General features: G+C 43.6%; 2 protein-coding genes across 4 annotated transcripts in view; one reads left to right on the top strand and one right to left on the bottom strand.

The window, feature by feature from the left end:
- Sh3d19 (SH3 domain containing 19) overlaps window positions 1-17,488 on the bottom strand; it is a 161,245-nt gene that overhangs the window by 121,395 nt on the left and 22,362 nt on the right. The window lies entirely within an intron of this gene.
- On the top strand, window positions 8,050-15,917 carry Prss48 (serine protease 48). The gene is made up of 6 exons (XM_021197049.1): window positions 8,050-8,092; window positions 9,631-9,675; window positions 10,024-10,186; window positions 12,221-12,480; window positions 13,153-13,319; window positions 15,661-15,917. Exons 1-6 carry the CDS (start codon window positions 8,050-8,052, stop codon window positions 15,886-15,888), a joined length of 906 nt encoding a protein of 301 aa, XP_021052708.1. The 3' UTR covers window positions 15,889-15,917.

Genomic DNA, 17,488 nt, shown 5'->3' with positions numbered 1-17,488 from the left:
AGCCTGGTCTACACAATGAGTTCCAGGACAGCCAGGGCTATACAGAGAAACCCTGTCTCGAAAAACAAAAACAAAAACAAAAACAAAAACAAACAAAAAAAAAAAACAAAAAAAAAAAAGAAAAAAGAAAAAAGAAAAATATGCTGAATATGTATAAAACTTAAAACGATAGAAAGATGGGAAAGAAGCCATGTGTCTAGATGTTAAAGTCAAACCCAAACCAAACCAAATCAAAAACAAAAAGCCACAAATAGATAAAAAAAAAATTGCTATAGAATCATAAAACAGTTGAAAGGTACTTTACAAAGGAGCTTTTACCTTAAGGCCTAAGTTTGCTTTTTAATAGATATAATTGATGGAGCAAAATCAGAAGTCAACTGTTGACTGTCAGAAACAGGAGAACAAGGGCCGCAGTCACGCCTGGCTCATCCTATTCCTGTACCCCCGATTTCTCTCTTCTCCTACGCTAACAGGTTGTGCATTTTACACACACACACACACACACACACAAACACACACACACATGCCAGACAACTGTTCTACCACTAAACTACAACCACAAGTCCTTCAACCTTGTAAAACCCAAAACTTAAATATAATACATGACAGTTAAATCTAAAAGAAAACCAAAAGATGCCTGTAAATATATTCCTCATGTAGGAATAAACTTGAGAAAAATTTCAAGTCAGCATACTTGGAAGAAGATCATTTGTAGGAAAAGTTAATTCTTGTTAACAATATAAAACACTGATGAGGGAAAACCCAGCAGGTAGTTAACCTGGACTCTTAGACAGAAGTCAGTTAACTATGTGTTTATTAGACCTTTGGCTTCTGAAGGAAGTTATCCTGAGTCTAAATAGAAACATTGTTATTTTCTTTTTGTATTGGACATTTTATTTATTTACATTTCAAATGTTATCTCCTTTCCCATCTTCCCTCCCCCTGCTTCTATGAGGATGCTCCCCTACTCCCACTTCCCTGCCCTGGCATTCCCCTACACTGGGGGCATTGAGCCTTCACAGGACCAAGGGCCTCTCCTCCCATTCATGCCTGACAAGGCCATCCTCTGCTATATATCCAGCTGGAGGCATGGGTCCCTCCATGTGTACTCTTTGGTTGATGGTTTAGTTCCTGGGAGCGCTGGGAGCTCTGGTTGGCTAGTATTGTTCTTCCTATGGGTGGCAAACCCCTTCAGCTGCTTGCATTGTATTTTCTTACAAAAACATTCTGTGATCAGGAGAAGTGATCTTATGAAGTTGAAACTTTCTTTGGAAAGTCAATTGTAATGGATTTTTTTTTTTTTTTTGCTAGGGCAGACACATAAAGGAGTGTTTTCCTGAAGCAGATACAGGTTTTGCTAAAGCAAATATGAAAGGAAGAGTGATGAAGGATTCTTTGCTAACATCACGCATTTATTGGTCTGCCTTACATTTTGTAGCTGAGCTCCATTTGTTGTGACTCCATAGAGAGAAATGCACCCAAAAACTTCTGGTGCTCTGCTGGCGGGTTCCTGCTGCTTCCTCAAACTCTGGCGAATCAGCAGAGTGATGTCAGCTGACGCACACTCATATGTTTTGCAAAGACAAACTCACACGCTGAAGCAAGACGTGGTGGGGCAAGACCTGTGGAGGCTATGTGATGTTTGGAGTGTATAAATAGGACTCAGTGGCCTGTGAGAGACGCTTGGCTTGCTTGCAAAGCTAGCTTTGCAAAGCATCTTGGTCTGGAGTCTTTGCTGAGAGAGAGACAGCTGAGAAGGTCTCCTGGCGTCCCTGGTGGTCCTGGTTCCTCCTGCTGACTCTACTACTTTGTGCCACTGCTGCCGATTGATTCGTCTTTGCAGCCCCGACTCTACCAACCTGGACTGCTGGTACATTCATGAAGTGTTTGCGAGTGGATCAGGCTGCCACTGCTGACTCCTGTGAACTAAACTGCTGGTTTCCTGACAGTGCCGATTGAATTTGTGAACCACTTCTAAACAGGTCTACTTATCCCGTATCCTTAATAACCTTTCTTTGTCACTATGTCTGGTGGGTGGTGGGTTAGAAGGGAGGTTAAAGCATTTAAAAACCATCATTAAAATTAGGGTTGAGAAGAATTTAAGATAGTTTTTTGTAGTAGCTTGTAAGAATATTTCACCCCAGTCCAAAGGCTACCAGCACTTGTTCTCTTTTGGGCTCTTCAAACCACACCTACTTTCTCATGTGACTTCCCTACACATAAGCAAGAAGGAGGTGCCTGGTTGGGAATAAATAAACGTTCTAAATAATGGAGAAGTAAGTAACTCCTCTTGTAAATGGTGACTCTAGTTTCTATGGAGGTCTTGAATATGATAAACTGGATCTTTTGTGGATGCTCTGTCAAGCCTTGAATTCCAGAAGCCAAAAAGATAGATCCTAGAACCAAGACTGAGCTGAGTTGTGCCAAGTCATGTGTGTGTGTGTGTGTGTGTGTGTGTGTGTGTGTGTGTAAAGACCTGCTTCAGTGGATTCTGTAGGTGATGTGGCATCGTTAGCTCATCTCCCAACTATGGCACAAACTTGCTTTTGCCTTGTGACTCCTTGGTATTAGATACTACATTGTTCACTTCCAATATCACCTAATTCAGTCTTACCAGTGAACCTGTACAAATGAAAACAACTGAGATGATGTTAGCCTATTTACCCAAAACTGCCTGACTCTCCATCAGAAGTGACCTTCATCCACTGTTGAGAAGCTGTGTCGAGGGCTCTTCCTTCCATTAGACTAGAATGGCACCCACCCTTTGTCCCCAGCTATTGTGCATCTTATTGGAATCAAAGTCTCCATTTGCAGCTGTTTAGTTCTCCTTTTGAGTCGGTGTGAACAGCGTGGAAGGAGGAACAAATGTCCAAGGTCTTTTAACCTTCTAACAGTTCTAACAAACAGGAAGTATCCAGGCCAGTTTCTGAGGGGTATTTTGTTTGTTTTTGGGGGATTTTCCGTTTTTTGTTTGTTTGTTTGTTTTTTGTGAAAGGGGCTCATATGTAACCCATAGGTTACACCCAAACTTTCTATGTTGCTGAAGATGACCTTGAACTCCTGATCCTGCTTGCACCTTGCAATTCCTGTTTTTGCTTTGCTTCACTTTAGTTTTTAAATGAACAAAATGAGACCTGTACACTATAGAAACCCAGCTGTTAAAATCATGAAGAACTATTTAGTATGAGTAGAAGCAAAAATTTTCAAGGAGAAGTATTTTCTCTTTAGTAAGATATAGAATATATACCTTATATATTATAGGTATGCAAATCCCTACAAGAAGGCAAGAAGGGCAGAACTCGGACAGGGTCAGTCTCAGTCAAGGGATACCCATAGACCAGCTAAGAAAATAAACAGCCAGGGAAAAGAGAGGGCTGTCCAGGGGTCCAGGGGTCCAGGGGTCCAGGGGTCCAGGGGTCCAGGGTATGAGGTTGATATAACAATATAACTATATAACTATATAACTATATAACTATATAACTATATAACTATATAACTATATAACTATATAACTATATAACTATATAACTATATATATATATATATATATATATACACACACATATATATATATATATATATATATATGACTTACTGTACTGAAACTAAAGCTTGGCTAAAACGTTCTTATCCAGGTTCAAGAACTAAGATCTGATTGGGCCCTTTAAATTTGTGATTATTATTATTATTATTATTATTATTATTGGCGGTGGTGGTAGTGATAGTGTATACTGAGTGTGCGTTTGTGTGAGCATGTACCACAGCAACTGTGTGAAAGCCAGAGGACAACTTTTGGGAGTCAGCCCTCTCCTTTACTGTAGGTTCCAGGGATCGAACTTGTGTTGACAGGATTTCATGGCAAGCTTTTCACCAGCTAAGCCATCTTGCCACCCTCAGATTGGATCTTCCAGTAGAAGTCTTAGGTATCTGGTCCTGAGGGCACCAAAAATGGCCAGTGCCAAAGTCTGCTATTCTTTAGGGGATGGTTTTATGTGGGGCTTGCTCATTTTCCCATACAAAACTGATTTAACAGACTGAATTAGGTAAGAGGCAGAAATACAGATAATAAGGTATCCATGTGCAAGTTCATTTAGTCCCTTTTATCTTCAGGATACCCATGATAAAAATTAATTCCTAAAGATCAAGACAGTGGTGACACACACCTTTAAGCCCAGCATTTGGGAGGCAGAGGCAGACGGATCTCTGAGTTTGAGGCCAGCCTGGTCTATAGAACAAGTCCCAAGACAGTTAGTGCTGCACAGAGAAACCCTGTTGCAAAAATCCAAAACTAATGATAACGATGGTGATGATGATGATGCAATAAAATTCCTAATGTGGCATCCTTACTCTATATAACAGGGTTCTCAACTACCTAATGACTTTGACCCCAGGGCCATTTGACAATGTCTGCAGACATCCCAACAAATAGTAGGTAACACCATCCATCTGACAGACTGGGAGTGCTCCTTAATATCCTACAATTAACAAGGCAGCTTCCCCACAACCAAGAATCACCTGATCCCTAAGGACACCAGTGCCAAGGTTGGGACATCCTAGCCTATAGTATCCACTGGCACAGATCTAGGTTGTCACCAAGGTAGTCGTTGCTGAGAATGAAACCAAGAACAGCAGCTGCCGTTTATCAGGCTGCTTTAATAGGTGAACTCCAAGCTCAGTGCTAGCGCTGTGCTGCTACATTTAACTCTTATGAAAGGCTTATGGTGGATGATTTATTCATTTGCAAAGGTAAGGAGGTAGTCACCTCCACAGCCCCACAAGTAACAAACCTATCAATACTCCCTCCATATTGGCATTTCCCAAACCAACAGCTTTCGTGTACAGTAGAAGCAGTTGGAAAGCACCTTAACTGCGAGGCCTGGGACAGAGAATCCAACACCGGAGGCAGCAGCGGCGGTGGAGAGCTCCGAGAGAATCCGGATGTGTGGTGGCATAAGACGGACACTCACTACTCCCAACGCCTTGCTGCTTCCTTAGTTTAGAACAATCCAGGAAACAGCAAAGGGGCAGGCCCAGTGTGTTTCTCCACTGGTGAACTGAAAGTAAAATGTCTGTAGAGGAAAAGTAGAATTGCCAAAACATGGGATGATGGAGAGGCAATGAATCATCAACGCCACATTTATCAAGGATCAGGGGTTGGGGGCGCTGAGACATCGGTGGTTAAGGACACAGTGTGCTCTTCCAGGAGTCCTGAGTTCGGTTCCCAGCAACCACATGGCAGCTCACATTTATAAAGGATCTTTGTGATCATCAGTTGATTCCCGTCATGGCCCAGCAGGAGACTGGAGAAAGGCCATTGGATAAAGGTGATTTGTTCAAGGTCACTGTGCAGAACAACGGGGCTGTGGACTAAAAACCACCGGAGCATTCTCCAAAATGACAAAAAGAATTTAGCTCAGATTTACAAAGGGCTCATGGGTTCCTGATTCTCTCTTTGAAAATATATATTTCCTTATATAACCCAAGGTCATTGTCACACCTACCAGGATTAACGTCACCCATCCGATACCCGGCTCTATCAAATTTCCTTCCCTAGGTAAAAAGAACTTATTAGAGCTGATTTGTTAAGTTGGGATCCAAACAGGGAGAATGCACTTACATCCCTCTTTAAAGCGAATGATGACCCAGAGCGGTGTCTCTCCCCCTTTCCCCTCTCGGGGTTGGCTTACTACAAAAAACGAGGTTAGCGGCTTTAGAAAATGCCCCACATTCTGACTCTGCCTATTTACTTCCTTGTATTGTAATGTAACTGGTACTTTCATCCTGGGTATTTTTGGCAATTGGAAGTAGCTTTGGAGCTCGGGTCTTTCTCTGACAAGGATGCTGCACAGGAGGCGCTGTGCGCTTCATATTCGAGACATCAAGAGGCACACGTGTCTGCCTTGCCCCACTTTTTAGCCATGCCACAGTTGATCAGAGGGCTCGAAGGTGCCAGCCGAAGATCTGCATCCACTTTTCATCTAAACTACTCGGGACCACTCCTAATCAATTTTCATGATGGGCTGTAAGTAGTGACTTTGTAATTTTTTTTACATTTTTACTAGTCCAAACGCATTTATTAGGCAGACTTTGCCCCTCATGGACTGAGCCTAAGTGGTTTCTACAACTATAATTTGTACGAGAGAAGCAGGTCAACTCTTTTTTACCCTCCAATTTTCAGAATAAGAAGCCAGTGCCCTTGTTACATCCCATAGAGTTTGCTTCCAACAAAACTTAACAGACCGCAGTATCAAAATACATTTTTATAAAACATTTTTAACAACAGAGAAAAGAGAATCTGTGAGCAACCTAACTAAATTATCAAAGAAGTCCGTTAGAACTTCACATCTGTCCTGTGATGGCAGAAGCCCAGAACCTGGGATAATCACGGGACCCAACAGTGTCTGCTCAAACCTTTACTCCTGCCAAATCAAAGACCGGTCCAGAGCCCAAGAATCGCTGTAAACCAAGGCAGAAGCAACCTGTTCTCCAGTCAGAGGCAGGCGTCAAAGGAAGAGCTGACTTTTCTCTTTTCTTTCTGCAGTGCTTGGGGTAGAATCCGGGGCCCTTCATAAGTGAAGTAAACACTCCGGCTATGCAGCTATCCCCAGCTCCCTGGCCTTTTAAAAAGCCCCATTCACAGTTAAAACTGTCTGTGAACACCAGAAATTATTTGAAATAACCACAAAGGTGGTTGTGATTAAAACAAGTGGGTTTTTTTTTCTTCAGAAAAAAAAAAAAAGATGTAAAGCAGGAAGCCAAAATTATAAGATGATAAAATCATAGCAATTGGTACAAAGCCGGAGTGACTGTATAAAGCTCAAAGACAGAGGACGGAAAGAATCCTCGGAAGCCTGCGGGAAGCTCGGAAGAACAGGGAAGATGGAGTTTATCGGGCAGATACAACTGATGACAACTGGATCTGAAAAGCCTGGTAAATGTAGTGGGGAGTCAGTAAGCAAACATATGGAGACAGTTTTTTCAAATATTCATTTCTGAACACGTCTTTAAAATGTAGTTATTTCAAATAAAGAAGTAGGTTGGGCAGGGTGGTGCAGGTCTAAAAAACTAACTTGAAGATCACATTTTTGAGGCCAGCCTGGGACTTGGTGTCTGTCTCTCTAACTTGATGTCTCTCTGTCCATCTCTGTAGCTTGTGTGCGTGCTCACAGCGCATGCACAGGAGGAGTCAGGCTGAGGGCAATAGCACTAAAAAACCTGCTGACCTACTCTGACATATTTCCATATTCCCTCCCAGCTTCTTCTATATGAGGATATGTTCTTCAAAGATAATCCACAGTCATGAGAACCTATGTCCTGGTAAGTATGGATCATCTGCACCAAATAAAGCCTCTTAGGAATTTAAGTTGAATACAAGGAAGCTCTTGGGCAGGTGGTATGGACTGCAGTTGAGCCATTTTAATGTAAGAATGCCAGGAATCTGCGTGGAGACACTCAACAATCCTGCTTATAAGCTCTCAAGCTACCACAGACCCACGGCTTCCCAGTTCTGGTCTTCAAGGGCTGTCCTAGGTTATCTCTCCTCTTGGCTTTTCACACACACCCCAGGTGTGAACACCGAGACCACACTACAATAAATGTCCCATACACAGAGCATCACCGAAGAGTTTATTTTTCCAGAAAACCTGATTTGTAAAAACAAACGGATTTAACTCAGAGAATGGGTTAATTTCCTCTTTTCCATTTTATTTGTTTGTTTTGACTAAAGCTCGAATCCTGCCCACTTCCAGCTTTGTGCTATTGGACAGACAAGACCTTACTCCTTCCCAATAACCCCTACCCCCACCCTCGGCAAAGACAAAACAAAAAAAAACAACAAAAAAACCTCCACACAGTGGATCCCCCAAGACAGTAGGGGGCGCTGCACGGTCCTGCAGCCGCTTGCAGTCCGGCCCTAGCGAAGGGGAAAACGCTGAGAGCGCCACCTAGCGGGAGAAGCTGGTCCTGCCCCTTCCGCGGCTACTCCTCAGCGGCCTTCCGCCAGGACCCTGAGTCCCGGAAGCCGGAAGTGCTGCACCGGAGGACCGAAGCATGGGCCCTGCTGGCCTCGAGGTTCTGCTGCTGCTTTTGCTGGGTGAGCCCCAGGGGCAGAGCCAAGAGGGGAGAAAAGCCGAGGTTTTTGCCTCAGGAAGGAATCAGATGATAACGTGTGGGCGTCACTTGTGAGTGGCACCGTCCAAGAAACTCCCGCGAGGTCATTGCATACACGCCACTGTTGTAATGTCTGCGGTTCGATAAAGCAGTAAACAGAACTAAAGTCCTTGCTTTCATGGGACTTATAATCAGTGCACGCATTGAAAATGTAAATTACCAAGCATATCAATGGGTAGTAATGTTATGAAAGGAAAAGGGCACCTAAAGTCCAGGGACAATAGAGGCCTGTAATCCCGACATTCAGAAGAGCTGTGGCCAGAAGATCCTATGTTTGAGGCCAACCTGGGCTACATTTGCGAATTCTAGGCTGACCTAGCCTACTTAACACAAACGAACAAAAAAGGGTAACTGGTTAGTATAAAGTGGCCTCTCCCAGAGGAATAATTTAAGCAGACACTTGAAAGAAACTTGAGTAGTGGCTCAGCTGGTGGAACACATGGCTAATGCGTTCCAGCCCCAGTAGCACAAGGGGTCTCCCAGGTACCGTTCCAGGTACCCACCTGGCTGGGGACATGAGGGAATGAGGAAAGGACAAACACACATACACAGACTCACAGAAAAGCTGGGGTTGGGTGACCGGAGCTGCAGCAGCTCAGCATGTTTATTATATACAGTTGAATAAAGAGGTGGGCTTATTGCATACCCCTAAACAAAGAGGCAGGGTGTGTGGTATAACGCTGGATTGAGGAGGCAGGTTTAGCTAATCTACTTGCCTTTGTTGGAGAGCATCCTTCAGGCCATAAACATGGTGGGAGAAAGCTACAGTGGACATTTTCTGCCCATGCTATCAACATCCACATATGAACCAGAGGAAGGTTTGCCATTGCTCTGAGCCTTACCCCAAGAGGTGAGAGGCTCTGCCATTTTCCCACAAGTCTGAGTCTACTTGATAAGGGTATGCCTGTGTGAAAAAAATATACCTGCGCTCAGGGCTATCTCCACTCCCTAAAGAGAGGAAGACTTCATGGAAATGAGCAATTAGATAAAACCCAGGCCTGGGAAAACTGCACTTCAGGCAGAGGAAACTAGAGGCACTTCTGGCATAATAAGTAACTTGTTCGGTTAATTTTCTGGCCCACAATTGATTAAAACAAGGGCACGCTATCAGTAACAAAGAGGTAAGAGGTAGCACAAGAGATACGCATGTTTTGTAAAATGACAATTCAGTTAAAGAAAAACAACATAAAAATAAAGAGCCTATACATCTCAAACGCATCTCCCAGCACACCATATCATGAGTGAACACACGGGATGCCCTGACAATGATCTTGAATCACCAAGTAAAAGGTAAACTTCATTGCCATAGGCAGGAAGGTATACAATTATCAAGGGCCCTGCTCTCTGGCAGATAATTGTAAATTTTAGCCTTACCACCAATCTGGAAAGCTTTCTGTTCAGTGAGTTTAATGTAAGATGCTTTCTTATGTATTGATGGATGACATGGTGTGTTTTCTATAGGAGCTTTCCAGGGCTCTTTTACCAAAAAGAAAAACTTGCAATCAGGTGAGTGTCCTCATGCTGGGTCTGAACCTGGAATTAGGGGGGGGGGGAGCTAGAGGCATGGCTTGGTGGTTAGGATCACTGGCTGCTCTTCCAAAGGTCCTGAGTTCAATTCCCAGCCTCCATATGGTAGCTTACAACTGTAGTTCCATGAGATGCCCTCTGGTGTGCAGTCAAAACATACAGATAAAGTATCTAAATAAAGAGACTTTTTTTAAAAAATGGAATTGGGAAGGGTAAGGACTCTTAGTGAGGGCTTAGATCCTAGAAAAGGATGAGAGGGGAGTTTGGGGACAATAAGAAAATGGAGGAACTTCAATCTGCACAGTTCCCCTGCTCTTCTTTGTCTAGTATGTGGACGACCTGTATACACTGGACGCATTGTGGGTGGCCAGGATGCTGCTTTGAGGCGCTGGCCCTGGCAGGTCAGCCTGCGTTTCGACCACACCCATTCTTGTGGAGGTTCTCTCATCAGTGACCACTGGGTGCTGACAGCAGCACACTGCATAAAAAGGTGAGATGTAGCTGGGAGCTAACACACAGAGGCTTCTGGGAAATGTTTGGATGGTGTCATGGGAACCAGGAGACCAGTGCCAGCATTCAGGTCTGTAGGGCAGCAGGGAACCCTACATCACCTAGGAGTGAATGGGACAGGGCGAGAGAGTTCCCTTCCTTTGTGTCAGCTTACTTCTGAAATATAAGTCAGGGGTTTGTCTTGAGCTTTTGGGGCTCACAAATATAATCTGAGCTTTCTCAGAGACACTGTGAAAACAAGTTGCTGTGTGGTGAGCACCACATGAAACTGGTTCCTCACAAAGACTCTGACTCAAATAAGTGAGCTGGAAACAGACTCAGTCAAGCCTAGGATGGCTTCAAGCCCACTCTGATTGGAGCAGCTTGAGAGACCCTGAGATGGAGACAATTGTTAGGTCACATCTGACCCAACTCAAAGAATCTGAGACACAAGTATTTTTTCACTTGTACCTCAAAACATTGTAGCAACTAATTGTGCAACAACAGATAATTAATATGCATAGAGGTCAAAATAACAGGCTTTTTATTAACAACCGTGAAAACTTAGGGGAATGGTGTAGTGACTTCAAAATGCCGAGGGAGAGTTTCTTCCCAGGCCAAAATTGTATAGTCTATCCATATATCCATATACTATGAATCAATAGGATATAAACAAATTCATAAAAATGTTACCACCCACACATATGGGCAGGGAGGAACAGGAAAACATGGATCAAGACAGAATAGTAGGCTCTAACACAAGAGAACTCTCAAGAAGATCATAAATATTATAAATGTAAGTCCAAAATGATAGCAGGTGGAGTAGACCAGATCAAGAAGGCCAAGGGCCACAATGGGGTAGGGTGGGGGCTCACAGACTGCCTGACAGGCCTGGACATACTGAGGAGTCTGTATTTCTAGCAGAGAGTTTGGGGGCAAAATGATGGATTTGAGATGGGCATATAGAAAGCAGAAGGAGGCTATGGTATTAAGTTCAGAAAATGCAAAGGGTTGGTGAGAAATAGAGTCACAAGATCCAATTTAACCTGTAGTGCAGGAAGCCTACACAGTGATGAGAAAACACTGATCTAACCGCATTAGTTAAGAAGAGGAGTGACAACCAATTAAAGGAGAGGCTTGTCTCAGTCACTTCCTATTGTTGTAAGAAAGACCATGACCCAAATTAACCCAGGAGGAAAGGTTGGTTTCAGCTTACAGGTGTAGTCAGTCCACCCTGAAGTAAAGATAGGACAGGAACTTAAGGCAGCAACTGAAGCAGAAACCACAGAGGAACCTTTCCTACTGGCTAGCTCCCCATAGCTAGCTCAGCCTGCATTCTTATTCCCCAAAACCTTAGGAGTGGCATACTCCACAGTGGGTTGGTCCCTCCCATATCAGTCATCAATTAAGAAAATGTCCCACAGACTTGCCTCCAGACCAGTCTGATGGAGGCATTTTCTCGGCTGAGGTTCCTCTTCCCAGATGTGTCAAGCTGACCAAAAAACTTAGTAGATCAAGGCTAGTCAGTGAGCAAGGCTAGTCAGTGAGATGTGTAAGGTAGCTCAGTGTTCACCTTGTAATTAGGAACTCAAGTCTTAAAGTGTGTGAGCGTGTGCGTGTGCATATGTCTGTGTGTCTGTGTGTCTGTGTCTGGGGTGGGGGTTGTCAAAAAGGCAAAACAGTGTTTCTTAAAAACACCATGGAAATCATTAAGGGCTGAAAGCTGGAAGTGACTCACACACACACACACACACACACACACACACAAACACACACAACTATGGAAGGAGTGATAGATCAGGGAGAGTATGAAGGGTAAATTCTGGCCACCAGCATGTAAGAGGAGACTACAGGAAGAGAAGCCCAGGCAGGGCACAGAGAGAAGAAAGGACACAGACTAATCTTGGCTCAAGATTAACTGAGTGCTGGTATTCTTCTCTCTTGTTCAGAGTCTTTGGGGTGCAGATAGGCAGCTGGTTCTGATCTACTGTAGGCCAACCCTCCACTTGGATTTTCCTCTATCTTTCCCTCGTAGGACCTGGTACAGTTTTCTATACAGTGTGTGGCTTGGATCCATCGATAGAGAGTACTCAAGCACAGGCAAAGAATACTACGTGTCCAGAATCGCCACACCCAACAGACAGCACCATACAGAAGCAGATATTGCCCTACTGAAGCTGTCTTCCCGGGTCACTTTCTCGTCTGTCATTCTGCCCATCTGCTTGCCCAATATCTCAAAGCAGCTGACAGTTCCAGCTTCTTGCTGGGTGACTGGATGGGGACAAAATCAGGAAGGTACAAGAGAGATGGGGAGAGACAGGGTGTTTTATAGCTCAGACTAGCCTTAAACTTACTCAGTGGCCAAAGCTGGCCTTGAATTCATGCCCCTCACATCTCACCTCAGTCTACACTCAGCTCTAGCTAATATTATTCAACTGGATCAAATCAGTCTACGAGTTTTCAGATGGAATATCTTTTGGCACTTACACGTTTATTGACTCCTGTGTCTTGCCTAGAGCCTGGTTATAACTGACAGAGCAAATGCTAACAATTTAAACACATAATTATCTCTCCTTCAGAGATTATTAAACATGACTTAATGTTTGGAGAGTCTAGCTTTGCTTGGTTTCGTGTGTGTATGTTAATTAGTTGACAAAATGTATGTCAACACTTTTCCAGGTGAAGTAGAGATGGGACAGGAATTTATCTGGAAGCAGAAAATGAGAAAGAGCAATTTTAGAATAATTTAGATTGCCTTCATTTTGACATAACCAGAAGTTACCTGAATATTCTTTATTTAGAATACTGGCACAGGTAAAAATCCTCAAACACAAAGAATTAAAATTCATTATCATTTATTTTCGGATCTTTCCATAAACAAGTATGGCTGGAAGGTGGATGATTCTGACTGTTGCCCCAGCCACTGTGAAGGTTGTTAGGATCCTTCCTTCCCATCTTCCTCTGCAGGTCAGTACCCCTCTACCCTCCAAGAACTCGAAGTGCCTGTCATTTCCAGTGAGGCATGTGAACAACTCTACAACCCAATTGGCGTCTTCCTCCCGGATCTGGAGAGGGTCATCAAGGAAGACATGCTCTGTGCTGGTGAAAGGCGGGCGAGGAAGGATAGCTGCAAGGTTAGTGTTGGCTCTTGAGGCATTTCTACACACCTTCCTTCCAGATCCTAATGTGGATCGAACTTGTTTTATTTGTAATTAGCAATAAATTACAACCCAAGAAATGATAGTTCTGACAATAATTCTTGAGTTATCCTGGACAAATCAACTGACCTGCATCAATATTTAAATTTGTTTGTTTCATTTTTAAGATTATAGTTACATTATTCTTCCCTTTCATTTCCTCCCTCCAAACCCTCTATATATGATCCCTGACCTCTTTCAAATTCATAGCCTCCATTTTCATTTCACTGTTAGGAATATTCATCTACTATATATATAAACATAAATGTAATCTGCTCCAATGTTCTCAGGGCTGACCATTTGGTATTGGACAACAAATTGGTGTATCTCCCACTCTAAGCATTCCAGGGTATATTATTTCATCATATACTTTTCAAATGTCATCTAGAGTCTCCTGTTCAGCTGTCAGCCACAGGGTTTGTGGGCGTTCCTCAGTGGTACATACAGACTTGCCTAGCTTCCATGAGGCCTTGGGTTTGAGTCCCAGCATCATAAGAACAACCAACCAACCCAGCCACTGCTTGGCTCCCCATTCCTTGCAGTTTATGTTGTGTTGAATCCAGGTGACTGTCCTGACCCCCTTTCTCTTCTTTCTAGCATTGCTCCCTTTGCTTTCTAATTGCGGTAGCTCTGAGCTCTGTCCCCCCAATCTCAAGCCAGCGAGACTGCGTGTTTCTATTTAAGTTCTTGCTACCAGATATGCTAAGGATGGGCCTGTTTTAGAGAAAAACCACTGAAAGACCAAGTGCCATTCTTTCTTCCGAGGATTAACCCGTGTCTGTCTGCCTTTGACCCCTCTCCACTGCCTTCCTAGCGTTGGCTTTTCTATGTCATCCTCAGCAGAGTTGCTGTGAGATAGGCATCAAAGGACAGAACACACTCTGGGTGCACACAGAACACCCCCAGATTAGCACAGCTGTAAGCCGAGCCTCAGTACAGTTGGGGAATTGAAATCATAGGCAAAGGAGGAGCTCTAGTAACAACAGAATCAAATTAGAAACTAGGGACTGAAAAACTATGGACAGTTCAGCTCTGTGGAAGTTATTCACATATTCCTAAGTAACCAATGAGCCAAAAAAAGAAATCACAACAATAATTAGGAAACTATCTGCTAGAGATGAGGTAAAGGCATATCCTATGGTTGGCGCTAACACAGTGGTTAGAGAGAAACTCCTAGTTGTAATGTCAGTTGTATAAACAAGAATATCTCAAGTGAAGGACCCGATTTCCACACTGAGACACTGGGAAGGAGCCTGGACATGCAAGGCAGAGGCACAGACCTGCCCAGTGTCAGTCTGAGCACGGAAGAAATAAGGGGCAAGGAAGGGAGCAGAGAGGAAGACAGCCGCGGATGAGAGGGAGGAGAGAGTGGGAGAGCACAGAACTGGGATGTGGGGAGCAAACTAGACCTGGGGAAAGAACAAAGAAAAAATGAGAATTGTATTACTGATGCAGCGAAAAGAAAGACAATATAAAAAAATTAGCTACACTGAGAAAGTAATAAGCTGATAGTAAACTCATATGGAAATTCAAGTGTCCATAAGCAGTCTTAAAAAGGAAGAACAAAGTGGGAAGACTCACACTTTCTTATTACAAAGCGACAGTAATCAAAACAGAGTGGACAATCATAAGACCAGACACACAAAGTGAGCTGTGAACAGCATTATATCGCCGTTACAAAACAAAGAAACAAAGCAGGAGACAAACTCCCAATGGCTGTCATTATCACTCCACAGAAGAAATGAGCATTTAGAAAAAGGACAATGGAAAAAGAGGGTGACATACTACACTGAGTAAGTCCTGCTTTGTCGTGAAAACCTTAATGAGAATCATCATGTTAATTTTGCTTTGCTTTTTTAAGGTATATCAGATGGACATTTAGAAATGGCTAATGTGCCAGGCGTGGTGGCGCACGCCTTTAATCCCAGCACTCGGGAGGCAGAGGCAGGCGGATTTCTGAGTTCGAGGCCAGCCTGGTCTACAAAGTGAGTTCCAGGACAGCCAGGGCTATACAGAGAAACCCTGTCTCGAACCCCCCCCCCCAAAAAAAAAAAAGAAAGAAAGAAAGAAAGAAAGAAAGAAAGAAAGAAAGAAAGAAAGAAAGAAAGAAAGAAATGGCTAATGTATATTTTTTTCAAACTCTGTGATCCCAGAACTTGAGAATTCCACAGCTGAGGGTCCAGGTCCAGTTCTGAAGACCTCTCCATCACCCCTGACTGGCCCTCCTCTCCCCGAAGGGCTTCTCAAAGCTGAGCTCAGACCTTTCTGTCTCTCTTAGGGCGATTCTGGAGGGCCTCTGTCCTGTCACATTGATGGTGTCTGGACGCAGATGGGTGTGGTAAGCTGGGGTTTGGAATGCGGTAAGGACCTTCCTGGAGTCTACACCAACGTGACCTACTACCAAAAGTGGATCCATGCCATCATCTCAAGAGCTCCTCCGGGCTGGGGTGGTGACTGCACTCACATGACTGTGTTACTTTCTCTGGCTCTCCTGGCATCCTCCTGAGCCTTTGGCCCTAGCATAATACCAAGTCAATCCAGGAGCTGCTGCTGTTGGAGAATTCACAAGATGGGGTGCCAGAATAAAGCCTTAGTGGAGAACTCATGAGAAAGTCACTGCGATGCCTGATGACTGGCTTTATGTATATGCTTTCAAGGTTCTTGCTTTGCTTATGTTTCAGGAGTTGAAATGCAAACAGCTAATAAATAAGGCTACCAGTTCTGTGCAAGATTTTGGGGGCTTTGTTGTTGTTCCAGAATAATGTGTCTAATGAGGGAGGAAGGGTGCTTCCTATATATAAATATTTGTGAATATGAGTTAAATAATAAAAAATCAAGATGGTGTAAGGGAGGGCCCTCAAGGAACTCCAGAGGGTCTGCTTTGAACCTTAGCTGCCTCATGGGCTTCCTGTTCTGTCTGCTGTGCCTCCTCTATCTTTCTTTCTTCCCCTGATAACCCTCTTCTATCCCTGAATCTGTAACAAGGAGTGCATACCTCTTGTAAAATTCTAGTCTGTGATTTACTACTAAAAATATTGTTAAGTGTGACAACACAGTCCCCAGAAAGAAGAGGACAGCAGGTCTGAGGACAGCCTGTGCTACATATGAGTCTGAGGCCAGCCTGGGTTACAAAGCAAGACCCTGTCTAAAAAAACACAAATCAATCAACTAATCAGACTGATGCAATGAGCTGGAGCCCCGAGGTCTTAGGTGTAAATGGTACTGACCTAAAGGTCCCATAGTGTCTGGTCTATAGTAAAGACTTTAAGTGTTCGGACCTAGGAAAAGACCTCTGTGCTTAGACTGCAGGGGCTCAGAGCTTAGTCCTGCATGGGCCACGGTCATTATGTTCCTCGCTGACTTTCTGGTGTAATTTCATTTACACACCTTTGAGTCATCCTTTCTTTCTCATTTGACTTGTTTATTGCCATCTGTGCCTTTTATGGTAAATCAACTCCCCAAACCAACTTTTTGGTATTTACTTAAGTACATTAAGTAGGAAGTGAGTATAGAAGCCAGATGTGGCACATGCTTATCATCCCAACTCCATCTTGACCTCCATTCTCAACCTGCCTTTCCTGAAGCTCTTGGTGGCTCTCCTGACCACAACAAATCTTTATAAATAGACATTTGAACAGCATGGTGGAGCCTTCCCTCAGAGAACTCGACACAGCAATAACCTAACATAGCTGTATAATTATTATATCTGTCTTATCAAGATGTAAGAGATATCCACGAGAGTGGAGATATTTTTGTTTTTGTCTACAACTGTATCCCAGCCTTGCTAACTATCTGAATAAAGGAAAGAACGAAAAACACCCAACTTATTTGTCTTCCCCAAATACCCTGTGAGGACTTGAGTACTCTGTTTACTGAGACAGCCTGGACTTTGATAAAATTCTTACGCTCAGGTGTTGATGAAGTAAAAGGATAAAGGAGAAAATGGTGTTGCTCCTGCCCAGACAACAGAGCCGAGGAGAGACTACTTAAGGCAGGTGAGTGGAAAACTTTTCAGACAAGAACGGAAGCTAAGGCTCTGGATGACACAGCCGAGAGAAAGGACAGAAACAGAGGAGGAAAGACAGGCTACCCCCAAGGACCAGGGT

The sequence above is a fragment of the Mus pahari genome, chromosome 4, assembly GCF_900095145.1.
Source record: "Mus pahari chromosome 4, PAHARI_EIJ_v1.1, whole genome shotgun sequence".
NCBI lineage: Eukaryota > Metazoa > Chordata > Mammalia > Rodentia > Muridae > Mus > Mus pahari.
The sequence above is the reverse complement of the archived record's forward strand: the minus strand, read 5'-3'. Positions and strand labels throughout refer to the sequence as shown.

Coding starts and splice junctions, on each gene's coding strand:
- Prss48 (XM_021197049.1), top strand. CDS start 8,050: ATGGGCCCTGCTGGCCTCGAGGTTCTGCTGCTGCTTTTGCTGG. Junction 10,187..12,220: donor GCAGCACACTGCATAAAAAG/GTGAGATGTAGC, acceptor TTTCCCTCGTAG/GACCTGGTACAGTTTTCTAT. Junction 13,320..15,660: donor CGAGGAAGGATAGCTGCAAG/GTTAGTGTTGGC, acceptor TGTCTCTCTTAG/GGCGATTCTGGAGGGCCTCT.